General features: G+C 55.1%; 8 protein-coding genes across 8 annotated transcripts; all 8 read right to left on the reverse strand.

The window, feature by feature from the left end:
* Positions 1–624: 624 nt before the first annotated feature.
* On the reverse strand, positions 625–972 carry B0I36DRAFT_356143 (uncharacterized protein; the record flags this gene model as incomplete). The annotated part of the gene is made up of 1 exon (XM_046157543.1): positions 625–972. The coding sequence occupies one exon, from the start codon at positions 970–972 to the stop codon at positions 625–627; it is 348 nt and encodes a 115-aa protein (XP_046004417.1).
* Positions 973–4,183: 3,211 nt separating this feature from the next.
* On the reverse strand, positions 4,184–6,505 carry B0I36DRAFT_340429 (uncharacterized protein). Its single transcript, XM_046155939.1, has 4 exons — positions 5,685–6,505; positions 5,523–5,633; positions 4,828–5,463; positions 4,184–4,764 (listed from the first exon to the last, which is right to left on the reverse strand). Exons 1-4 carry the CDS (start codon positions 6,413–6,415, stop codon positions 4,404–4,406), a joined length of 1,839 nt encoding a protein of 612 aa, XP_046004418.1. The 5' UTR covers positions 6,416–6,505; the 3' UTR covers positions 4,184–4,403.
* A 4,049-nt stretch (positions 6,506–10,554) lies between these two features.
* On the reverse strand, positions 10,555–12,620 carry B0I36DRAFT_356145 (uncharacterized protein; the record flags this gene model as incomplete). The annotated part of the gene is made up of 2 exons (XM_046157544.1): positions 10,555–10,721; positions 10,886–12,620. 2 exons carry the CDS (start codon positions 12,618–12,620, stop codon positions 10,555–10,557), a joined length of 1,902 nt encoding a protein of 633 aa, XP_046004419.1.
* Positions 12,621–13,172: 552 nt separating this feature from the next.
* On the reverse strand, positions 13,173–14,748 carry B0I36DRAFT_356146 (uncharacterized protein; the record flags this gene model as incomplete). Its single annotated transcript, XM_046157545.1, has 3 exons — positions 13,173–13,401; positions 13,490–13,635; positions 14,029–14,748. The coding sequence occupies 3 exons, from the start codon at positions 14,746–14,748 to the stop codon at positions 13,173–13,175; spliced, it is 1,095 nt and encodes a 364-aa protein (XP_046004420.1).
* A 1,352-nt stretch (positions 14,749–16,100) lies between these two features.
* Positions 16,101–17,064, reverse strand: B0I36DRAFT_340439 (uncharacterized protein). Its single transcript, XM_046155940.1, has one exon. The coding sequence runs from the start codon at positions 16,919–16,921 to the stop codon at positions 16,445–16,447; it is 477 nt and encodes a 158-aa protein (XP_046004421.1). The 5' UTR covers positions 16,922–17,064; the 3' UTR covers positions 16,101–16,444.
* Positions 17,065–19,064: 2,000 nt separating this feature from the next.
* B0I36DRAFT_340446 (uncharacterized protein) lies at positions 19,065–20,655 on the reverse strand. Its single transcript, XM_046155941.1, is given in 5 exon segments — positions 19,065–19,159; positions 19,174–19,380; positions 19,393–19,515; positions 19,565–20,328; positions 20,396–20,655. The coding sequence occupies 5 exon segments, from the start codon at positions 20,511–20,513 to the stop codon at positions 19,136–19,138; spliced, it is 1,236 nt and encodes a 411-aa protein (XP_046004422.1). The 5' UTR covers positions 20,514–20,655; the 3' UTR covers positions 19,065–19,135.
* Positions 20,656–22,201: 1,546 nt separating this feature from the next.
* Positions 22,202–22,776, reverse strand: B0I36DRAFT_340448 (uncharacterized protein; the record flags this gene model as incomplete). The annotated part of the gene is made up of 1 exon (XM_046155942.1): positions 22,202–22,776. A coding segment is annotated over exon 1 (223 nt), but the record flags the coding sequence as incomplete, so codon positions are not given.
* Positions 22,777–23,059: 283 nt separating this feature from the next.
* Positions 23,060–24,093, reverse strand: B0I36DRAFT_340449 (uncharacterized protein). The gene is made up of 2 exons (XM_046155943.1): positions 23,620–24,093; positions 23,060–23,531 (listed from the first exon to the last, which is right to left on the reverse strand). Exons 1-2 carry the CDS (start codon positions 24,055–24,057, stop codon positions 23,169–23,171), a joined length of 801 nt encoding a protein of 266 aa, XP_046004424.1. The 5' UTR covers positions 24,058–24,093; the 3' UTR covers positions 23,060–23,168.
* Positions 24,094–24,351: the final 258 nt, after the last annotated feature.

The following is a 24,351-nucleotide window of genomic DNA, read 5'->3' on the forward strand; positions in this document are numbered from 1 at the left end:
TGGCCAGAGCGAGCAGCTGCTGATTGGAATTTTTGCGGCACATGTGATTCGTGCTCGACGGATGCGGGCAAGAGCAGGGAGAGCCAATCCACCATCTAGCCGGCGTAGTTGCTGATGTGACTGTGGCCGAATCTACGAAAATAGGTCTCGGTAAGTAGACCTTGCTTGTCTCGGCGCCTCCGTGGTGCCAGACAACTTCGGTGGGTTCATCCGAAGAAAACGTGCATTGAGAGCCGCTGGTCTCGCCACCCAAGCCGGAGCAATGGATAATAGAGAGGATGATCGCATCTGCGGTCAAGGCCAGATGTCAGTCAGGGAGGTCGTCAAGAGGGTGGGTTCAAAGAAGCAAAGATCTGAAGCTGAAATGGGGGGAGGACTCAAGGGGAGGCACCTGACACGATGCGAGCCAAAGCGAGTAGTAACATCATTGATACATTGAGTTATGCTGAGCTGGTGCAGGACTGTCAGCACCGGCATTGGAAACGTCTCCATGTCTCTGATCGAAGGGAGCGTGTCACCACAACCAATGTGAGTCCAGCCCTGCCAATACTGGCATGGCTGACAAAACACACCTCAGTCGCAGCCCACTGTGAGCCATTCCGATCAAAATGGGAGCCTCTGACATCAGAGACGTTCCATGCGTGGCCAGCCTTCGGGCGATAGAGACGTGGTGACATGTGTTTGGTCGTATGACGGGCTTTGGAGCCCGGTCTGTTGAGGAAGACTGGCTACGATGGCTTCGTACTTCGAAGTAATGCCGGCTTGAACAGGTCGCACTGTCCCATTACAGCATCGAGCAATAAGTCGAGCTGCCACGGACTGGCTCGAGGCGTTGCCGGCATTGAGCAAGAGTTGTGATGAGAGCTGCCTTGTGGTGGTCGAGAGGAGATCCGCTGATGTTCCGTTCTTGGTGACTAGCTTCAGCAGCCCAAGGAAGAACATGAGCAGCGCATCTTGGAGAAGCGCTCCCATCAAGGCGACGAGGCCCAAGATTGACAGTATTGTATCCTAAGATCCAGATGCAGTCTATTGTCCGGTCTCTGTGCATGCGCAGCTTGGTCTTCGTTTGGAGTCTGGTAGGAGTTGAATATAGAGTCGAAGGAGACAACCGAGAGTCCAAGGAGACGGCCGGGAATCCAGGGAGACCGCCGAGAGTCGACCATAAATCTTGCGATAGCTGTCGAGAGAAATCGAAGGCGTCCGGACCCGTAAGGACTTCAGGTTGAGCTGGCCCTGGTGGCTAGGTGTCGAGAAGGGGGGTTGCCTCGAGCACGGGTGAATTCGAGCGTTGCGCCTGCTGGTGGACATGTAGTGGTCAGCAATTTGCACTGGCAAGGGCGTAAGCGGATGATCTCTCGTCACCAACCACGCGAATCAATAGCCCTATGCTAATCGTGCCGAGAGTCGGTGAAATAGCCAGGCACAGAACGCGTGAGGGTAGGGCGAGAACGATTCGATGAGGAGGGTTGAGAAGATTTGGTGGCCGAGCTCATGTTTAGAACATCGCTGTCGAGAGAAAGCGTTCAGACCGATCGCCGCACAAGAGCGCCGGAGAAAGCACGGCGGGCGCGTCTGGTCGGGCGCGCCCCTTACGCACTCATCGACTGCTGGATGCTGGCGCGTGTTCGAAGAGATTTCGCGGGATGCGAGAGATGCCGAGGCTTGTTGTTTTGGGGTGGAGGCTGTCGCCCGTCCAGTGGCTGACGAGAGGGCACAAGCCCTGGGACAGGGTGGTCTCAAGCTTTCTCTTGGTAAGGACCGTATTCAGCCCGCTTAAGGGAGGTCAGACAGTGCCCGCTGAATGACCAGGCCTGAGGCAGAGCTTGCTAAGAGGTATTGGCGTATCGCAGATTGCATGTTCGCTGAAAAAGACTGAAGCACTGCCCATGACAAGGATGCGAGTTTGCGAGGCGGCAAACTAAACCAATGTCTTAAACGCGATCTAGCGTGGTCATGTCGATTGGTGTGGCCGCATCCAGACCGGTGTGTTGGCCAACAATCATTCCCATGCTGTCGTCACTGTGGGCAGTTGAGGAGATGGTTTGTGTCTTCCCAAGCTGAGGCCATTGAGAGAGGAAGTAGGGTAACGAAATATCTATTCATGCGCTGCTTGAGCAAAGCATCGTTGCGCATTGACTGATGGCGTCGAGCTTCCCATTGCAATACTGTCGAATGCCTGAGTTCTGAAGCATTGATTGTTCAGCCCTGTCACGCGGAATTGTGCCAGGGAGCCGCCCTGTCGCCCCAGTTTCATGGCCCGTCAGAGCATTCTTGCCGGCCAGACTGTGGTGCAAAGCCCGGGCTCCGACAAATCGTTAGGCATCTTGCGTGCAATGCCGCACGAGGGCGATCTCGGACGTTCGAGAGACCGGAGAAAGCGTAGGAGGCGTGTCTACGGTGGTCAGGGCTTGTCTGCACATCCGTAACTGGAACACAATGCCCCGGGGCACAGCCGAGAGCGCCGGATAGCTTTATCGACAGGCTGTCCCAAGGCTGGCCTCTGCCCCTTGCCTCGACCACCAACACGACTCTCGCCCCAAATCACTCCTCTCAACCATCACGAGATTCCTACCAACCTGGGCCCGTCGCTCACGCGCATCTGCCACAGAAGACTGTCGTCCTCGCGCCACTGCAGCCTCGGTGGCTTCGTCGCGAGCAGTTGTCTCGCTCAACATTTCCCACACGATCATCACGGAGTCGTCACACAGTCTTCAACCTCGCATCGGTGCGCTAAGCTCCTGACAGTGCCCTTGCAGCGTCGCTTCTCTGGCGGTCATCAGCTTCAGCGTACCCTCGACTCATACTGCCAGCGGTGGCCGGGGCACCCGCCAAACGCCAAATACCCCGCGGGACGAGGACACTCAAGCCGGCGTTGACTGAGACAACTTCACAGCTTCCCCTCCAACCTGATCGGTGCTTGGCTGCCAGACACCACACGAGTGCTGGGAGGGACTTCGATCCTGCCCCGTCCGACCATGATCCTGCCGACCTCGACGAAACCGCTTCACGAGAAGCCAGCGTCGACCTTTGAGGCAGTACGTGCCAGAGACCAACAGGGTTCAAACGAACCCAACCAGACCCAACCCCTCGCTACTAGCCGACCACGCGCGTCTTGGGAATCTCAAACATTGACGGCAAGATCTTACACGACATGAAGGCGCAGGAAACGAGCTTGACTTGCGCGTGTCATGACCACGACGTACAAGCCCTACAAGCCGAACAAATGTCGGCAGCTGGAAAATGCCTTTGTCACTTGGGCGACTACCCACTCGAGCAAGCTCAAGTAGCTGCTCACAGCTACACCAGCTCCCGGTTGTCGTTACTCCCGCCAATCTGCAAACGGACAGCTTCGTAGCCTCCAAGTCACCTCTCACAGGCAAAGACGTCCACTTTCCATTCACTTGGCCTCACAGCTGTCCGGCTCTTTCACGGCAGGGACAGCCAAGAAGAACGACACATACTTTCCTCTCCCGCATTCAATCGGGCCCGGCAACTGCCACCCTCGAGATACGAATCCTCACCACACAACACAAACCCCAATGGGCGATAGTCCCTTACAGGCGGATCTTCGCATTTTCAAGCACTAGCATGAGCTCCTCACGAAGCCTGTAATCTACATCATTACCCCGTTGTTCTTCTACACCCAAGGTGAGCAAAGCCGTCCGTCAACCATACCACTGGGCGGCACCATCGACGGAGCGCGCATATCATGATACACTCGAGACACGGTAGAGCCTAAATAACAGCCATTCTCGTTCCTTCATAAGTATCGCCCGTGGCTCATCGCAAAAGATTTCTGCTTTCGAGAGAGTCGTAACACGCAACGGCAGTGCCGTCGCTGATGTTCTACAACCCGCAATGCCCCATTGCCATTCTAGTAAATATGCCGGCAGGTTGTCTAGTCAAACACAAGATCCAACAGGTGGCCCCATAGATGGACAAAAATTTGAAAAATGTACAGGTCATATCCACACAGCTCCCTCGATTCCAGCTTCGGCCTCTGAAATGTCCACCGAGTAATTTCACTCCAGCCGAGTCCGCAAGGCAGACCGGCAGGCTTGGCTCACCAACATGGCCCCCCACAGAAACCGCCTCAAAAGGATCAAAAGAGTCAGACCCTCGAGCTTGTTATGATATGCTGAACAACTGAGCTTTCGGAGGGGCCCACCATGATGTGTGCGCATGATGTGCAATGCGTTGCAGGGCCCTCAGAAGGGGTTTAGAAGTTGATTCAAAGGAGAACACCGGGCTATGCAAGAGTGGGAAGAAGTTGAGTGCCAGAAGAGAGCATCATAACCTCTCCGAAGCAGGGCTCATGGGATCAGAGTCCCAGAATCATAATGCCGATAGATTTAGGACAAGCGCAAGGAGAACGTGACCGCTGAGGGCGGCGCCGTGACTTCTCACGGCCGAGAAGAGCGTGCGTGGTGGGACTCGAAGATTGCTGATCCCGTGGGTGTGTACATATCTCCAGGATGACTTGTAGGAGGATGGGTCGCGGCTGAGGTAGCCACCGGCGTCGTGTCGCTAGTCATATTGGAAAAACTTGAGCCGGTGTGGGGATCGTCGCGCAGCAGCCTCAGATCACTCGCCAGTCCATATAGGATGTTGCGCTCCGACCTCAAGGGGCTTGACCGGTGTGTGATGACGTCAAAGAACTCAATTGTCCGCATGAACAGCCCAGACAGCACTTCGGTGTCAACAAATCCCGTAAGAAGCGGGTCGGTGTAGCAGGCTGCAAGGGTGAGGAGGTTGCCCCATTGACTGGAAGTCCAAGGAGTCAGATACTAATACAAGTGTTAAAGAGTGGCCGGCAGTGTGACTTACGCATGGGCAGTACCGAAAATGTTGGTTACAATAATGCGCTGCTTGCGCGGCATGCCATGGAATGCACTGGTGCTCTGAATCAACGCCTCGATGCCGAGCCGGGCATAGTTAAGCGTGCGGGGGTCGACCCCCTCAGGAACCGACTTGTCGCCAATATTGATTGCCAAGTCATGGAAGCTTTCTGGTGGGGGAAGTCGAGGATCCTTATAAGCGCCATGTGGGATAGGCTCCTTCTCGAGCAGATGTCGTACGAAGGGGCGATAGATGATGACCTGTGATCCCCAGTACTTTGCACGCAGGCGAGCAGAGAGGATATCGCTAGTAGGCGGCTCATTATCATTCCATCTGAATGCTGCAGGAACCCAGATATCGCGGGATGTCCTCAGTTGGGTTTGGAGACCATGAATGCCTTCGTCGATCGTCTCCGAGGACGAGGGTCGATGTATCTTGTCCGGATTATACAAGTGGCTGTGGATCTCGTTGAGCTGACGCCTGAGATGAAACTGGGCAAAATAGCTGCCGCAAACTTCGGGATTGTAGCCATGGGTTGTCACAAAGGTCGTGTTTGGATAAGGCATGATGTCTTCGTGCTGCAGAATGGGACTCTGTGACAGTGGCAGCTCCGCAAGGATGTCACTGAGCACAAAGAACTCAGCAGGCGGCCAACGTGAGCGAGTTGGTCCTATTTCTCTTACCTTTCTAGCTGCAAGCAGGTCCAGTACGCCAGGAGTACCTGGTTGTCCCTCTTGGACTCCTGAGGCACATATGCATCGCCCATCTTAATCTCATGGAAACGGTATATGCTCCTGCCTCGAAGTTAGCGCTGCTCAGTGCCAGCTATGGTAGTTTTGACTTACGTCCTCATGACCTCCTGCAGAACAGTGCAGCCCTGTTTTATGTATGCCCAGCTTTCCACAGCCCTCGCGAGTTGCCCATGATACAGACCAGGAAGGACCCAAGCATAAACATGCTTGAGACTGATCCCGCCTAGATGGCTGCCCAGAATGTCCGTCGCTAGTGCGAAGTACTCGAGTCCAGGAATAACGTCGTAGTTTCGCTTGATGGGTGTCGGACGCACCCCTGTCCCGGTGCCCTGCATAGAAGTGCGGCGACTGGGCATGCCACGGTCGTATGGGTCTTGTGGCGAAGGCAATCCAGAAGACTGAGAGTGCGAGACGAACCCAGGCGGAGAGCCGTGGATCGGAGACATGGCGCCACCATTTCGCATGGAGGGCGACCGATGTGGCTGGGCCTCACCTTGCTCCGTGACAATGTCAGGAATCCTTTGCTTGTGGAGGCAAATCTTGCCCAGCGCACAAACGAGCAGAACGATAGCGCTTGTTATGCTACGGAAAGGATGACCGGGTTTAAAGATGTTGAAGGATGGTAGCGGATCATCGCCGCCAGGTGAGCGTTTCCTCTTGGCACCGACAGCCTCAGGCAGTGATGCAGCGGCAGATGTTGGCTGGCTGACGAATTTGGGGTTGCTGCTGGATCGCACGCTTGACTCCTGCGAATGCTGGGGGATCTCCTTGAGAAAAAGCACAACCAGGGCATCCAGCTCCTCCAGGATCATGACCGGGTGCATATTTAGGATGTTCTCCTTGAAGCTGTTGACATATTTCCACACAGTCGATGGCGAAAAATCCGGGTTTCCGTCCGCGCCAATGACGCCGCCTTTGAATGTCATGCCTGGGACTGGGGAAAGCCCTCCAGTTTGGCCCCAGGCTTCTGAATTGCGTGCGGAAGATTGTGTCTCCGAGCTATCGTCGTGGAAGTCGGTCATGTCATTGCTTGCCCGTTGGTCTGTATAGTCTGCAGGGGGAGGTTCTCCTCCAGGGCCTTCTCCGGCACCCCACACGCGCAGCAAGCCACGAGCCTTTTCGTGTTGAATCGGGAACTCTTCGACATAGCCAATACGTGCTGCATCGAGATGGGGAGCGACCAGCTGGCGAATCGAATCCCATTTCAATAGCTGCCCTGCCGAAGTAGTGTGGTTTGCGGGCAACTTCGGCTTGCCTGCGACCGGTGGCCCCGGCTTTTCTTCGCTATCATTGTGTTCCCAGATTCGGATCGTTTTTTGTGCCTCGTCCGGATCCATGACACCATTCTTTGCCGCATAATCGTCCTCAGCACCTCGGTCATTAGGCGAGTGGTAGTTGTGCGTGCCTGTATCATCTTGATAATCGCCAACCTCAGTCAACTCTAGCATCTTCTCAGCGTCCTTATGGTGGCCTGCGTGGATGGCACCCTCCAACCGACCAAGGCGGGTATCAATCTTGTCGAACTTTTGCATAACATCATCTCTCAAACCATTTAGGGCATACAGGATGTCGGCTTCTGGATTTGTCGGATCTGCAACGCTCAAGATTAGACCTCTGGACTTGGACGTCTTGTTCCTTTGCACGACTTACTGTTTGGGTTGCGGGTCGCGGAACACGCATGGGATGTTTCGTTTCCTGCAACTCTCGCAAGGTTTCGACTCATCACACTTGGCCTTGAGCTGACGACACGAGTCACACACCTATGAAAATGAGGTCAGTATTGGTTGAGCTGCACAGCGCGCATGAAGGCTCCATACCTGAGATGCTCTCGTCGCCTTCTGTCTGGTACTTGCGGCTGGGGCGAATTCGATTGGTGTGTGGTATGTCATCGGCGGCGGTGCATGGCTTGGGTGACCCCCATGGCCGTATGGACCCCCATCGTACGGGTTGTGATGAGGCACTGGTTTCTGGGGAACCGAATAGGGAACCGGGGGAGGCCTGAAGGTTGTTGGCGATTGCGCCATGGACTGGCCGTTGTCGTAACTCGTCTGGCGAGGTGGTCCAGGTGGCGGCTGCACCGGTCGATGATGAGGCGCATGAGGTGTCGGAGGGTGATTGTCGATCGGGTGGCCCGTCGAGTTGGGACGTCGCAGCTGGGGCAGCGGAGGTTCTTCTTTTGGATCTCGCTTCACGCGACTTGCTGGCGCAGTATGCGTGGATTGAAGAAGAACGACAGGCACGGCGATTCTGCGGCGGCGAGCTCGGCCGAGGTTGCGTCCGTCCAGCCTCACACGGCGGGAATGGATTGCGCAGTCCGAAGCCCATGCTAAACTTAAGTATGTAGAAATGCAAGTCGGCCGCCAGGAAGAGGAGCATCAGGAGGCAGCATGTGGCGGATCCATCCCTGTTATGTGTTGTAATTACATGACCTGTCTCCGGGTCTCACCCACGGAATCAGTGCGTTGTGGATCTGCTGTATCGCGGAGGCTGGAGCAAGGACGAGCGCCACCCGAAGAGAAGCACTAGCGTCAAACCAGGAACTGCAAAGTGTCGGCGACATCTTTTCTTCTTTTAGAGACCTTCATCCAATTAGGTTCAAGGTAGTAGAGGAGGACGACCAGCGTCTGCGCAGCTGCACCGAGTGGGACCCGCTGCACCCTGAAAGCGTGGGGTGCCGACCCCCACGCGACGAGCCAGTCAGCTCGGCTGCCATCCATGGATGGCACAATAGGGTGGGCCATCTTGGCATTCCAGCTGCCCCACACAACTCATTCTTCTCGGGTACGCCCACCACTCTGCCCTGCGCGGGCCGACAGCAAGTGTGCAGCGCATTGCTATCAGAACCCTGCGACGCCCTGGTCGCTCGATCATTGGCCCGCTGCAAGGTTCGTTCGGCGGAGAGTTCTTGGGCCACGCAGGGACAAGAGGGTTTGCGCTAGCCCCTTGCTCGGCATGAGCAGCGGAGCGGTGCATTGCCGCTCGGTTCCTGGCTTCATTGATAGAATACCTCTCATGGTCGGGCGCAGCATACGCGTGAGTGACAACCTCAACTTCGACATAGATGGGCACAGGTTGGTATCTTGCAGGGCTGCAGACAAACGGCGCAGCCGCACCAGAAGATACAGGGAGGAAGTGAAGTTGGTGGCGTGCGGCCATTGACAAAAGTTCATTCGTGCTTACAGCATCTTGTTGGAGGCTGTCCTCCACTGTGTTGGCTCGGCAGGGTACAAGTGATGAAATGTGGGGCAGCCACCATTTCTCCGACAGGCCCGGGCTTGCGCTCGTCTCCAAGAGTTGGCTCTCATGTTGCCAAAGATTGCAACGGTGTTGAGTTGTGGCAAAGACTTTTCTGAGATGGGAGGATGGACGAGGGCAAAAGTGTCTGGTCAATGTCGCAGTGCGGCACTGGGTTGGGACAGCCTTTTTCAGCAATTGGAGCCAGTGCTAATGGATGCGAGCCCGACCGAGGCGGGCTCTGATGCCTTTACGCTGAAGTTATTTGCCGATGACGGAGATGGCGGTAGTGTCAACTTGGCACCGCAGCTTAGACGGCATACGCGCTGAGGCGCCGAGCTGTAGTCGGGGTTTCCCGCGCCACACTCGCAAGAACGGCCTCAGAGCAAGGGACCAGCAATTATCGACCAGGGTCGCATCACGCAATTGACATCCAGTCAGGATCATCAATGCAAGGCGATGCCTCCAGAAGACAGCCCGCGACGTGCTGGGCGTTGCGCGGAGACTGGACAAATGGGTATTAGCTGGTTGTTTTATCTGGTGGCGTCCTTCACACACGCGAGACAGACTGGCTACCGGTAAATGTCAGAGTACGTTCAGTGGTTGTAGATGTGTCGGGCCGCCTTTGGGACCCCACGATCAAGGACAAGCCTGCTGGTTGAAGGAGACGTGTACTGGGGCTTGATTCAGCTGGATGACACGTGGTGGCAAGGGCCATGCAGACTGCAAGCCAGATCATGTCAACCATCCTGCAGGGGTGTTTCCCTCATTTGATAGCAAGGATCGGCTCACGTCGAGCAGTGGTATGCAAATAGCCAATGACGGTGTCACTGGTGTTATGAAGACGACGAGGGTCTGATGTATGCCATTTGCAGTAAACTCGAGCCTATCCATTGGCCCAGAATGGTATCAAACGATAGGGCAGCCTTGCAACAGCATGATATCCTGTAGAGAGCACATCTAAGACCCCAGAGCTTTGCGGAATCCTGCCGACTCATCTTCCCGAGTTCCGAATATTGTGCCGCCCAGAGATGCATGCAAGGGAAAGGTTTGTGCTCAAGGCACGCGTGTATGGGCGGTCGCTTTGCCGTCGTACTCTGAGCGGTAATGATGGTATTGGCGGCGGCGACTAGGTGTTTAGTGTGACTGATCATACAGATCGAGTCGCGTCAAGGCCAGTTTATCAGTCTGCGAACCAATCCCGACGATGGTCTGCCCCAACTGAGCTGCGGCGAGGTCGTTCCGCTTTGGGACTGATGTTCAGGGCGCTTCATTTGCGTCGGTTGAACCGCGGCGGGAACGTCCTTTCCCTGCGCCAACCGCATCTTAGGGGGGGGGGGGCTCTCCACGGCAAGCATCGATGCTTTGGATGATATTCGCACCTGAAACACTACCAGAAGAATTGTAACTTCCGGTCCGTTCGAATGGCCCGAGCCAGCAGCCAGCAGCCAGCCTCATCCTTCGCCGACAACACTATATCACTGAAAGCTGTCATCCTCGCTCCTCCAGGAGATGAGCTGCTGGCCATGCGCGGACTCTGGGAAGTGAGATGATGGTTTTTCGCGAGAATTAAGAAGTGGCCTATCTCGGATGGATGCGCTTTGTGAACGTTGGCAGGGATTTATGTCCGTATGCATGATCGCAAGGTTGCAAACATGTGAAGGTATCGTCCTAGGCACAATCCGCAGCATGGCAGATGCATCTCACAACCTGAACATACATGTTGCTGTCACGTGTTACCGAAAATGAAGTGATGACTAGAGCATAATACCCGTTGGGATGAAACCTTGACCATTCCAAAGTAAAAGAATCGGATAGGGGACAAGTTGGCGGTGCTCCTTCCTGGCACTCGAACATCACACTTCCACGATGGAGGGTTTAAAACCTCATCAAGAGCTGGACACATGCGAGAACAGTTTGGCTTAGACGCAGTACGCTTCACAGGGTTCATGGATCGATGCTGGTTTTATCTACCTCATTCTTGTTCTACTAGGACGTGCGAGACGGTCGCAGCTGGCGCCCGCGCCTTCGTGGTCGCCTTCGCGGCTGCTCGATGTTACTTATCAAGCCCTCTGCTGATTGAAGACTTCCCAAGACAATTGACCGTATCAATCCAGTAGGAAAAGTCGAAGCCTCGCACGGCACCGCGATCTCAGTCTCTGCCTCCGTTGGTGAGTCCGCGACCAAATGCTCCGAGCTATCCTCGAACGACTGGCGAGCTCGGGGTGCGACCTGTTCCCATACCTTGTACCAAGCCCCGGGCTTGACGTGGGAATTTCTCAGCAGATTATGTTTCCGACAAGCCCACTCTTCACAACAGTAGTTGACGTATGAATAGAATGCTCGAGACACCAGCGCTAGTGAAAGAAGATCTGAGGGCTCTTGGAGGTAGTGTAAGACACGTAGACAAGCTTTTGCGGGCAGCGCTCTCAAGGGAGTGTTGTCCGGGATCAGCTCTTGAGAAGAATCCCGCACAGGGAGGTCAAATGCTGTCGGGCAGCTGGCGAGCTTCTCGATGAAGCTGATCCATGATGCAGGGTCATACTTCAGTTTGTTCCCCTTCCCTCGGTGTACAGGGTGCTCCTCTTTTGCTTGAATCAGCGCTCTCTGACAGCTGATGTGGGCTGTATGGCCCTCGTGCGAGGTGCATATCTGCGCATGACCACGCCAAGTTTCGCCCTCTGCGCCTGAATCAATTGGCGTGCCACAGATGCAACACTCCGACTTTGGAGCATCTTTGGCTGGTGAAGTCATCAAGGGAAGTATGTCGTCTTCCGCACCATCGGCATGCGGCGAGAGAGACAACGTTACATAGGCCAGAAGCAAGCTTGCCACGTGGAATTGCTGAATCTGCAGTCCGCTGGCCCTCGCGATCGGGACCAGTGCCGTGTGGGCCAGCTCGGCTGAATCAAGTCGTGAAGTATGGAAGGAAGCAAGGCGTTGCTTGGCGTCAGCAGTGAGTTGAGACTGCGGGCAGAGGGCTGGCTGAAGGTGCCTGTTGCTTGAACGAAGATTGTCCTCCTCATCAAGCACATGAACGAGACGCCGGACAAGATGGTGGTCCTCTCTCCTGACACTCTCATGTCGACCTTGCACGACGAAGAGTCTGAGAGGGACATAGAGCACCATAGACGCTCTCTTTTCACCCATGTCACCCTTCTCATCCAGGCCGTCCTCATCCAGGCCGTCCTCATCCAGGTCGTCCTCCTCACCAAGGTTGCCCTCTTCACATGTGAGACCATGTACGTGCCTGTCGTCTTCAGCGTCGGCCAGTTCGAATATCGTGTCGCCAGGCAAGCGTCGATCAGCCTCGGCGCTCGCGGCCACGCGTTTGAGAAACGTATTCGAGCAAATGCGTCTGGAGTAATGAAATGGAGCGTGAAGCTCAAAGGCACGTCTTGACAAAGCTTCCACGTCCGGACGTAGGAGAATCCAGGTAAATACCGTCACGAGGAACGTGTGCTTCTCCCAGGATACGATATTGCGAGCCATGTTCCTGAAGGCGATGGGTGCGGACTCGTGACTGATCTCAGTGATGGTGGTTGTACCACCGATCTCCGGGATACCAGCAGGATCTAGACTCCGTCGATAGGAGTGACAGGGTTGGCGAGAAGTCGCAGTGCAAGAATTGGGCCTCAAGGAGCCCAACTCAGTAGACATCGATGCTGAGGGACGGTGCGGTTCGGATGGCCATGTTGTCGGTTCGAGATCGCGCGAAGGTGCGGGGACGAAGGATATCTCAATCGACAAGCTTGAAGCTGAGGGAATATAGAAGGATTGGCCAATGCGCGCCATATCGAAGGCGGCTGTGAGGGTCTGCAGTAGAGAGATCGTTGAGGGGTAGTATGAGAACGCGAAAAGACGAAGAATCGGGTGCGAGGATCGGGCTCGCGATCACCTTTTATCGTCGGAGCCAAAGCAGGGCTGCAAGACAATGCTGCTCGGCCTGGGGACGGGGACCAGGGTAACCTGCCACCTCTTAGTTCTTGGGCTGCAGGTCAGATTGCGCGGCATGATGACTGACCGTAGGTATCTCGGACAGGGCCGAGGTTGATAACCGAGCCGCCCTGGCAGCCCCCCTCCCCGAAAGAGAGAAGAGACGGGAACCTACGCGACAAGGCTGTGAACAGAATCAAACATCATGTCAAGGAAACTGCCTTTTGGGGGGTGGGGGGGCGTGTGACACCCAGAAGCCTGCTAAAATCTAGGCCACCACCAGCTAGCAGTTCAGTCAGTGGCAACACCTTTTTTCGCCTCTAGTGAGAGCGCTTAGTGATCGTGTAATGGCCTCGGCCCGGAAGCCGTCGTCAGGGAAGGCAGTAGGCGAGGCTTGGCCTGTCGACGCAGCTAATCCGCGTCGCGATCTCGCGTGTACTCGATCATTGCAACGACGCCAGCTTGCTCTGCTGCGTGCGCTTGGAGGTCATATCTGACGCAGGGGACATAGATGTTCTGGGATGGTTCATACGCCAGCCAAGTCGGGAGGATGCGTCGGTCGGCAGGGGAGCCGGCACGCCACGCATATGAAGTTTGACGGAAACGCAGGTAATAGAGAAGGCTGCTGCGGAAGGAAGGGCTTGGAAAGGGGGGCTGGGAGGGCTCTACAGCTCACAGCTCGAGTGCCGATGTTCGAGAAACGCCCCTTCTTGCCAGGCGAACAGTACCTGGCAGCAAGACGGAGGGCCCTGACGGAGGGGAACAGCAGGCAGAGGAGGGGGCCTGTTGTGCGAACAGAATGGCCAGCGCTTCGTTGAGGCAAGAGCGAGAAGGGACCGGGCAGATACATCTCATAGCCGAAACATATGTGCAGCTGTCATTTGTTACTAAAAGTGATGCGACGACTACAGCGTAGTGCCCGTTGAAATGAGACCTTGGCCATTCCAATGCCCATGGACTGGACGTCAAGCAAGACGGCAATGCCCCTTTCTGACACTCCAATGTTGCCCTTACACGGCAGAATGTTTGGGACAAAATCAGACCAGCACGAAGTCTCCGTCTTCACACTGGGGCGGCCCCTCATCCGGTAGATGCTCCTCACCAAGATTGTCTTCATCCGGTTGATCCTCCCCCCGAGGTTGTCCTCATCTTCAAGCTTGCCCTTCCCACCAAGCCTAAGAACAGGACGCTGGAGAAGTTGGAGTTGCCCACTATTAGCCCTCGGATGTCGCCCGTCCACGACGGAGGGTTTGAGACGAGCACAGACTATTTTGTAAGCTTGCCCTTCCTGCAGGTCACCCTTCTCACCCAGTTTATCCTCTTCGCCCAGGTCATTCCCCTCACCGAAGTCGTCCTCCTCGTCCGGGTTGCCGTCCTCACATGAGGTACCATGTTTGCGTTCTTTGTCGTTAGCGCCGGCGATTGAGTCTGGGGGACTCGGCTCGAATGTCGTGTCGCTAAGCCGGCACCCATCAGCAGCGTCGCTCGCCACCACACGGTTAACACGTGCATTCGGGTAGTTAGCCCAAGAGGACTGGGGTCGAGCGTAAACATAGCTCATCAAAGCGCTCGCCTGCGCAACTAGAAGATCGCCGGTGAATACGCTCACGTGGAAGTCGCGCTTGATCCCCAGTACAATCTTGCAAGTCGTGTCCCAAAGAACGATAGGCTCGGACTCGTGAGGTATCCAACATTCGGCAATGATTGTGATTGTGCCTCCGCTCTCCGGGATATAAGCAGGGTTGATATTCCATCCGAAGGCGTAAAGCGGCTGGTTACGAACCAGGTGAGGAACCGCGTTTCCAAGCTCGTGGGGCGAGCTGCCCAAATCCATAAACATTGATGCTGAGAAATAGTGGCGTCCACATGGGAGTCTTGCCGTCTGGAATTGGATGGAGTGGCGGTCTTTGACATTGAGGTACAGCTGGGAGCTCAAAGGTACGGGGTTGAAGAATACTCCAGCTGATGAGTCTGGAGCTTCAGGCATTGTGAGGGACGGGTCTATGCGCGACATATCGAAGACGATTGTAAGGGTTTGAAGTAGAGGTAGCTATGAGGGATGGTATGAGAAAGCGAAAAGACGAAGGATTAGGTTCGACGGTCAGGTTGGCCGCTAGGTTTTATCTAAGAAGCCGAAGCAGGGCTGCAGGACAATGTTTCTCGAGCTGGGGTCTGGATCAGGACCAGGGTTACCTGCCACGTCTCAGTGCTGGGGCTGCAGGTTAGATTGCGCGGCATGATAACTGACCATAGGCATCTCGGACATCGACAGGGCCGGCGTTGATAGCCAGGCCGCCCTGTCACGCCCTCTCCCCGAAAGAGCCAAAATGCAACATGAACCCTGCGCGGCAAGGCTGCGAACAGTATCAAAGATCATGTCTGCCGCCGGCTGCCCGAATCTCCTCAGACTCGCGATCAGGGCGGTCTCCTAGGGTGGAAGACAATCAGGGCGCACCCAGAGAAAGGCCGCTAAAAGTTCACTCAGCCAACGACAATATTTCTTTCACTTGTAGTGATGAGCGCTTGGTGACCATTGGATGGCGTCCCCCAGAAAGTCAATGTCAGGAGTAGGTAGTGGTCCAGGCTTGGCCTGTGGCCGCAGGCGACCCGCCTCTTGATCGTGCCTCTTCAGACATTGCAACGACGCTAGATTGCTGCATGCGTTTCGAGGTCGTGTGGGGCGCCATGGATGCAGACGTACTGGGTTGGGTCATACGCCATCCTTTCGGTGAACATGCGTCGATCGGCAGGGAAGCTGGTACATCACGCATATAACGTGGGACGGAAATGCAGGCCAGAGGAGCCGGTTGCTGGGGAAGGAAGTGCTTAGGAAAGGGGGCTGGGAGGGATCCACGTCCCACAGCTCAGGTACGGATGCTCGAGAAAAGTCCCTGTGACCGGTGCAGGGCAGCAACAAAGAGGCCTGGGTGTGCCTATTGCTTGAAACGAGAATGGCCAGCTCGCCGTTGAGGCAACAGCGAGGACGGGACCGGGCAGGGTGTGGGGTGCTGAGGGCCAGTACAGCGAGCGTCGTCTAGCAGCACATGTGCCTGTTTGTAGCCAGGCGCGCTGGGCAGCCCCTACCAAATGTTGTACTGAGCGTCTTCGGGACGCACATTAGCTACAGGCCTGGTCATACACGTCAGAAAGGCCACAAGCGTCCAAACTGACCCGGGGACCCGGGCCGTCTCCTCAGATCAACCGTTCTTCAATGCTCTGGTTTGACCAAGTCGTTGTCAGGCTGCCGCACAGATGTATACGACACACCATCTTCAGCATCATTGAACAGTTTGGCAAGGTCGCATTAAGATGGTGACACAGATGTTTGGGTCGCGAGGATGATGCATCAAGAGTTAACCCCTCGTGCTAAAGCACGTGGACTGTATACATTCAGGCGCTGCACGTTGCACGGAGGCACAGTTCTGCTTGAGAGACATTGTGAGGCCAATCATTACTTCAAAGTGAAATACTTCCCCTCCCTAGTAATGCGGTTATTCTGAGCCACATTGATATTTGGCTTAGCTATCACTAAATGGCAGCTTCTCCTGTGTCGTTGGGACACCTCTCATGAAGTCGATGCTCTGGGGACTCCACTATATCTCCACCATCCGCGCACTGATTGACAAAGTGGTTGGTCTTGACGCCGCTGCAGGGACGGTGGAGTCTGGACGTGCACCCCCAGTTCACGATGTTCCCCTTGAGACTTCGACCGCTGGGTGTGGTTGCTGGACAACAATCTCAATAGCGCTGGCGTTATAGTCGTAGATTTCTATTAGGCCCTGCGTTGTGTCGGCTGGATATATGAGGAAGATCAGGTCATAACGCCCTGGCTTTCGGGCCTTGAGACTTTTCACAGTCCATCTAGTGGCCATTTTGTTGTTTTTCAGAACAGCTTTACGCTGTGCCTTCTTAAGGTGAATATCTGTTTGGAGCTCCAACGTCTCATTCCAGTCGACGGGTATATCATCTTCCTCGTTGTGTAGAAGAGCCTTTGGGATGAAGTCGTTTGGAAAATTTGCCACATCGTGGGTGGTGAAGGTGACGTCGAAGTTCACCTCAATGTCATGGACTTGTTGCTCGTTTGGAATAGGGAACTGCTTTCCATAGGGTGTCTGGGTACGGGCAATGCGAAGTGCCGCGTGGGGTCCGTATTCGGACATCTTGACTGGGCGGATTGCAGCAAGAAGCAGTGACTCTGGAGGCTCTCTGTATGGGACAATGACAATTGAGCGTAGCGAGAACTATCAGGAAAAGTGTTGGGAGCGCGGTGGGAAGAATGGAATTTATACACAAAAGACCAGTGGTGCACTCCTGGTCGCCCCTCTGTCGGCCGCCGAGACAGCCCAGTCCGGTGCTACAGATAGCGCTGTGCCTTGCGCTGAGCCACCGGATCATGCCCTTGCAGACAAGTATCCTGGACTCAGCCGGCAATGAGCTGCCGAGGCCCAGCATCGGAACGCCCTAAGAATGTCAGGCTGCGATTTCGCACCATGGCGGGGGCGATCTGACAATCTCTCGTCGTTCAGGCAGGAGCAGGAATGACAAACATGTGCCAGGGTAACTTGCAGCCCCTGGAGAATAAACGTCCAGAGGCCCACATTCTCCTGGTTTCGTGGCTGCTTTACAGGCTCAGTGTTCGCCTCCCAGTGCAGTGAACTAGCACCTAGATACGAGACTCCACTGTGCAGTACGAGGTTAGACTGGGAACTTCCATCTTGAGCTGCATCAACTGGGACAGACTCGGCCAGCGGATTCCAGTCGGGTGCCCAGCGGCTGTCAACTTTTTGCTGGTCGCAGCTGGCACGAAGCCCAGCCGCAGGGGGATTGTCCCAGTGCGTTCAAGGATATGACCTGCAAAGCATCGGCTAGCCTAGTGAACCAACGACTGGGGCCAAATCGGTTGGTGCAGAGGCTTTGACGATCAGCCCCGTAAACCTAGACTGGCGCCACATCCTGGCAGAAGAACTGTGGACGCATACGCCCTGCTTCTAAGCCATCCCATACCTTGCACGCACGAATCCTTGCCTCCTAGATGTCGCCCCTGCTGGACCCAGTCACCTGTAGTGCTAGGCTGTGCCGGAAATGGAGCCTAGAGAGGTGATATATCCCAGCTCCATCGACATGGTCAGTCCAACATGACCCCTAACCCAGCTACGCAAGCTAGCAAGGACAAGGGCGGGAGAAGCAGTCGCCAGTGGGCAGCCTGTCTCTCAGCCCGTGTCAGTAGGGCTCTCTGTATGCGGGCTATGGGCTGCGGGGGGTGATCAGCGCACAACAGCAGATGGGACCCCTCCCACAGTGGTGGCGTCTGAAGCCTCGAAAAGGCCCTACTGCCGGCCGACGCTTTGAAGAGTGACTCTAGCGCGGAGGCATCCATTACCACCGCAGGGCACTCAGGCTGGCGATCGGTCCTGCTGTGCGATGCTCGGCCTCTGGCCAGGACGAACCGCCGGATCGCCAGCTAGGGTTCTCGCCAGAGGCAGATGAGCCAGACACGGGATGCTGTTGTTATTCTTCATGGGTATACCGTGGATTCAGCGGTGAAAAAGGCTCAGACATAGCACTGGTCGGCCTTGGCTGACCAGAATCCGAACACGGCGAGCGTGGCACCGATAAGAGCCGTCACCACCGCGCATTCCAGATGGTGTCCGGTCACAACAGCCTACAGGCAGTATTCATCACACTCGGTGACTTTGCACGCAACAGCAGCTACCTTTTTTTTTCTCACTCAGGAATATGTGCCAGTGTTCATCATGTTCGGGAAGTGTGAGATCAGGGGCGTGACAGTTAGTGCATTCACATGATCACGATATGTTTGTTTGTGTGATGCGCTTAGGGCATCAGAACCTGACAAACGGGGAACCCAGTGCTTATGGTTGTATCTTAAATAGACCTCCGGCCCGTTTGATGCAGCGGCGTATGAGTGATGACGCGCAAGCATCCCTTCCGCACTTTTTGCAGCTCTTCAATTCCTTCCTTATCTCGTTGATCTCGTCCAGGCTGCCGACACGTTCTTCAACTAAGTGCTCGGAACCGAAATCACCGACTGCACTGCAAGACCCATCCTCATGAATTATGATAGCAGCGTAACAGTAAACGAGGTCTGTGCCTTCTAGTGGTCGAAAAAACCGGCTGAGATACCTGACACTGAGGAATGACACACAGCCCAGGCACGGAGAACTTCTTGTGTGCTCGTAGTGGAATGTGTTGCTTGAAACAAGGTCGATCGACTCTACACCACTGGCCTGGTTTGTGTAGAAAATAAGTGTAGGGTTAGCGTCCACGTTGCAAGCCACGCCTTTGTCCCCTGGCTTGATGTGCTTTCGAGCACGGCCAACAGAACGAGTCCCGAACTCATTATGAAACTAGTCTTGTCAGCTCAAGCTTTCCTGTAGAGGCTGCCAAGACGTACCGAGAACCCGCCCTTGTCCCACTTCACGACCATGAAACTGGCTCCGAGTGGCGCCAGTGGTATGAATATGCTCCCCAGCCGACAGTTCTTGGAAGCTTCTAACCACCTGTGAGTTCTGGTGGGGTGTGAGATGCTCTTGGTGTGTACATGCACACCAACAATTTCGTCGGTGACTCGCAGAAGAAAGAACGTGATGCCAATGCACTTCTGGAGCGGTACCCCGTTCGCCACGATTGCCGATTCAGATTCGGGTGGCAGCAATTTGTTGTACGCGATTGTTGAGTTCGCGAGTAATATCTGCCCACCATAGTCATCCGGTGGCTTGACGTAGCACATCCCCGACTGACTCGTTAGCGTGCAGGTCTTCAAGGTTTCAGAGTGGCTCCCTTACCTGGAAGATAGCATGGCTATCTTGAAGAAGGCTTGTCGAGTCGACCTTGCAGAAAAGGTAGATGTCATTCCAGCCGTGAACACCTGCCCCACTCGCAGTACAGAGCTCGACAAGTCCAGAACAATCAAATTTCAGCCAGAGGTCTTCACTGGGCACGGCCGAACCCACCACTTTTGGATCTTCGCCGCGTTTCCATGAGCGGACACGCCGGAGGTCCCATCGCTTCTCTACCATCCCAGGTCTGGGCCTTAGAACTGAATGACGCAAATAAAGCCACCGGCGGGAGGTTTCATCTGCGAGATTGAATATTTGCATCATTATCTCAATCGGCAAGTACGGTGGCTGAGGTGGATGCTCATCCTGCTCTGCCGGGCCGCACGTTCGAAGTTGACGCTGAGGCGGCTGTTCCCCGCTAGGCGCTTCATGCCCAGGCTCGTACAGTAGTTTCGGGGGTAAGAGCGGACCAGACCAGCATTGCGTCCAAGGCGATTGCGTGCGTAGGAAGAAAATAACGTAGCTGTCGGAATCAAGCACACTCTGCTTTTCGAAAGCATGGGATATGTCTTGTAGCCATTTGACGCATTGCTGATGTGCGCTCACGCTGCGATAATTAGGCGAGCACTGATGGCAGTTGATGTCTGCGCAATACGACCTCTGTGCTTCACAAGGAATCTCTTGAGGAGTGATCTCATGAGATCTCCTGAATGAACGGATCATGTGTGTTTTGCAACCGATTGGATGCTCGTCGTCAGAGGCCAAGTCAACTGAGAGATGATATTAATGTTTCGTCCTTCCACAAGCAGACTCCGGACTCACAGACTCCGGACTCACAGATGACGACCTTGCTATATATGTCGAGCTCCTCTTTGCATAAGCTGCAGAATGGATGGAGATGATTCCGAACATGTTCACGGCCAGTTGCGGTGACACGGTCTAGGAATGTCGCCATTTCGTTTGTTTAGGCGAAAATGTCGGCGAATGTGTACCGGATGTGTGAACAGCTGCGAGCGAGCCATGGAGGGACAAGGTGCGACTGGTCTTTTATAAGCAAAGGCATAGCACCAGCAGAGTGGGCCAGGACCTGAACAGACATCAATGCCAGCAAAGTCCTGCACCGGCACGTAGCTGTCCCTTTCTGTGGCGATTAGGACCACTCAAGCACACTAAGCCACACTGCGTTGTTAGTCAAGCACTCACTGGGCAGGAAAGGGCACACAACGCTCTTCGCATGGTCTTGACCGGAGCGAGCCTGCACTGCACCTCGACAAAGGATACAGTGGGCCTCAGCAGCCGAGGTGGGCCACCTACCAGCCCATCAGGCTATCGCTGGGATACACTTGAAAGGAATCCACTCAGAGTGAGTGCGTGCGCCATCTCGCCATGGTGGCGCAACCCGACATGTGGACTGTGGAGCTGTTTTTGGCTCCGATCGGGATGTGTCCAGCGGCGCCGGACGTGCTTACAGGGAACGCCGTCTCGTAGCTGCTATTGCGCGGCTGTGCGGCTGTGCGGCTCGTGTTCGATGTTGGCACTTCGCACCATACACAGGATGAGCGGTGCTCAGAGCTGCCACCAGAACGAGCACAAGCTGCCCTACGCCAACACCTCTTCAGAACACACCAGGCACGCATGGTCATCGCCAGGTGAAATGCACCGAACGTGAGCAGTACCTGAACGACAGGTCCACTATGGAACCTGTGCCAACACGAGTAATGAGATGCAGAGAGATGGGCAGACAATGCTTATCTCAAACAGCTTTGCAAGGTGGTGGTGAACGTCATACATGCTATCTTTGCTACAGGATATTCGGCCTAGTGACTCGCAGAGACGTGAACGCCGCTTCGATCGCGGCCTTGCCACTGGGCCTTGATCGTGGTAATTCAAGGCTGTGGTGATCCATCGCTCGCTTCTGCGCTGATGGCGCTGGCTTGGCGAGGACAGACGAAGTGCATGCTACCCAGCAGCGTAGCGCTTGGCCAGGTCTCGAACTCGAAAAAGGCAATCTTCGATCTGGGCTTGTGGAGACAGCATCGCGAATGGCACATTCGCCGAACTGCCCGATCAATCAGAGCATGCCCTTCGCGAAAGAGGCAAAGCAGGGCCACATACCTGTGATGTCCGACAAGATCAACAGCAGGGTCCTGGTGTTTTTCGGGTTTGCCGCATGGACAGCGACCGACGCAAAGTATCTCCTGACGGACTATCTGATGTGTATGGGCAGCAGCGAAGTGGGCATTGGCAAGCCCATTTCTGCAGGCCCTTTTGGTCCGCTTGACGACGCAAAGATTGTTGCAATTGCCACGCTCTTCCTCCAGGATACACATGATTGGTGATGCTCGCATCGGCGGAGGAGTGTGCCGGGGGTTAGTGTGCAGAAACAAGTGCGAGAGAAGCATTCCGTCGTGCCGGCACTCACTTATCGGAGTACCAAGTGAAATGTCCTTGATTTTTTTCTAGCACTGACAAGCAAGCAAGTCTGCATCGGGTACTTCTTGGCAGGGCATGATTGCGGGAGCGAAGGTGCTTCGCACTGTCCGCACTAGTGGGCACTCGCATGACCAATAGAGTAGTCTATGGCATGGATCAGCCACCACCTCGAGCATCCCTCCGATAGGGCCTTGCGCTTCTGTCTGTGCCCCTGGACCACCCCAACCCGCGGTTGGCGCTTATGCACGTCCATGAGCCAGGAACCGGACCGGGCTCCGCGCAGCAGCACCGACCTGTGGGGGCCGTGCTTGGCCTTGGCTCACTCGGCCCGAGAGCGTCGCTTGTGGGACCGCTGCTCGCAGACTTCGAGCAAGACTGACCGGGCTCGTGAGTCGATGGGGGCAAGCACTACGTCACATCTATGTTATGAGGAAATGGGCGACTCAGGTCGACATGCGAAAACTCAGCCGGGTAATGTGACCATCTGCGCCGACTTACTACTCGCCCGCGCGACAATGTGGGCTGTCGGGTCGTCAGCTCAAGCCATGCGAGGCGGGCCAGGTGGACACAGAAGGCCGGTGGTTCTGTGGCGGGGATCGTGGATAGGGTAGTGAGGCTGGCGCGGGCGCGGTCCAGCAGAAGTGAGGTGGACTGGCGGGCCGCGTCTGCCTTGCCTCGTCGGCTGCTGAGTCCCTTGTCGGGAGCTGTCCTTCTTGTCGAGAGTGTATGGAAGTTTGGCGCAGGCACCAGACAAATATCATCCAAGCGCAGGCGCAACCATCCAACGTTGGCAACTGGACTCTTGTTAACACGCGCTGGCTCTATTCTACGATGCTTGAGGGGCGGACATTGTCCGCATGCACAGGTATAAGTGATCAAGACTCTGCGGTATTTCTAGTACGATTCCAACTACCTGTGTGAAAGCTTGCCTAGACAGTATCACATCGCTCGCCTCGTGGCCCGACTGGCCGCTTCATTGTGCCTGGCGGGGTTATTTCAAGTGCTTCGATCGGACATGGTGTCATAGACTTGTGCCACCCTGCATCGCTCTGTCCCCTATCACCCGGTCCCCCATCACCCGGTCCCCCGTACAGTCATTGCCGGTCTCTCACTAGATAGCTCATGAAAGCTGATCGCCGGGATTGTCAGCGACAGCCATATTGGATCTCTGGCATGTTTACCCTCCCTTATGGGTGCGAGATTGCTTGGCCTGGATCTTATAAAACAATATGATGTTAAGGATGGGCTGTCCGAGGGCGCAAACAGCGCACCAGCAAATGAACCCGAATAGCGTTGTCGATCGCGAGCTCCATGAAAGCTGTTGCAGAGCCTGAAGTGTGAGCCATGCTACGTAAGTTCCGAAGAAAATTCGAAGCACGACGAAAAGCACAATGCGTATGTAGTGACAAATTTTGGCTGCGTATTCGTGCTTTAGGTCCTGGTACATCGAGCCAATATTGTACGGGATATTGGTGAACTCGGAGAGCAAAAACAACAGGAAATACTGGGCGAGATTCGTTTTCGTGTCCTTGGGAAGTGTCTAGATTCCGAACAGGCGTTAGCAGCTGCTTTGCCGGCAAGATAGGCCATCGCAAACAATCTTCATGAAGGCCGTGTGTGATACTTACGTAGACGAGCAGATTGCAAGTAATGACTGCGATGTGATGGAAATAATTCAGAACCACATATGAAGGATCATCGCCTGAGATGTAGAAAATGTGCCAAAAGTAAAACCCCACAGCGAAAGCTACGAACCGCAGGTTCCAGCTAGCGAAGCGGTCAACCATGATCGTGAGAAAGGCCGCACCCAAACTAATGCCGATCGCCTTGACCAGATTCGTGATCCACATCCTCCATGTACTCTGTCTCTGTGCCTTGAGCTCGTCCCACTGTTCGCTGCCGAACACAAGCTTGAATACTTCCATCGAAAGGGAAGCATACATGATCCAGAAGAAGAGTGCAGACATGACCATGTAAGGGATGTTTTCTGGCAGGTGTGGTAAGCCGATAGCATCTGCCCACCCTTGGAGGGAGGTGGTCGAGCTGAGCGGCTGGATCGTAACCATTTTGACGATGTCGCAGTATGGTCGATGGAAGGACGCAAGGAGAGGATCCAGGGACAGCGTCTGTCGGAGAAGAAGTGTAAGCTTCATATGGTGGCTTGGGGTGCGAGAACAGATCGAAGGGGCAGTCAGAAGAGACAAGATGGCCACTTATATCTGCTTGTTATGGCTGAGTGCCGGGGGTCGCAAGCCCAGTGGATTGGTGTGAACCACGGCCAACCTGTCAGGGTTGTCTCTGTTGTGCAGTCGAGGAGATGGCACCTGAGTGAGCTGGCTCGTCAGCAGCACACGGTAGTG

Source organism: Microdochium trichocladiopsis (genome assembly GCF_020744255.1).
Source record: "Microdochium trichocladiopsis strain MPI-CAGE-CH-0230 chromosome Unknown B0I36scaffold_15, whole genome shotgun sequence".
Lineage (NCBI taxonomy): Eukaryota > Fungi > Ascomycota > Sordariomycetes > Xylariales > Microdochiaceae > Microdochium > Microdochium trichocladiopsis.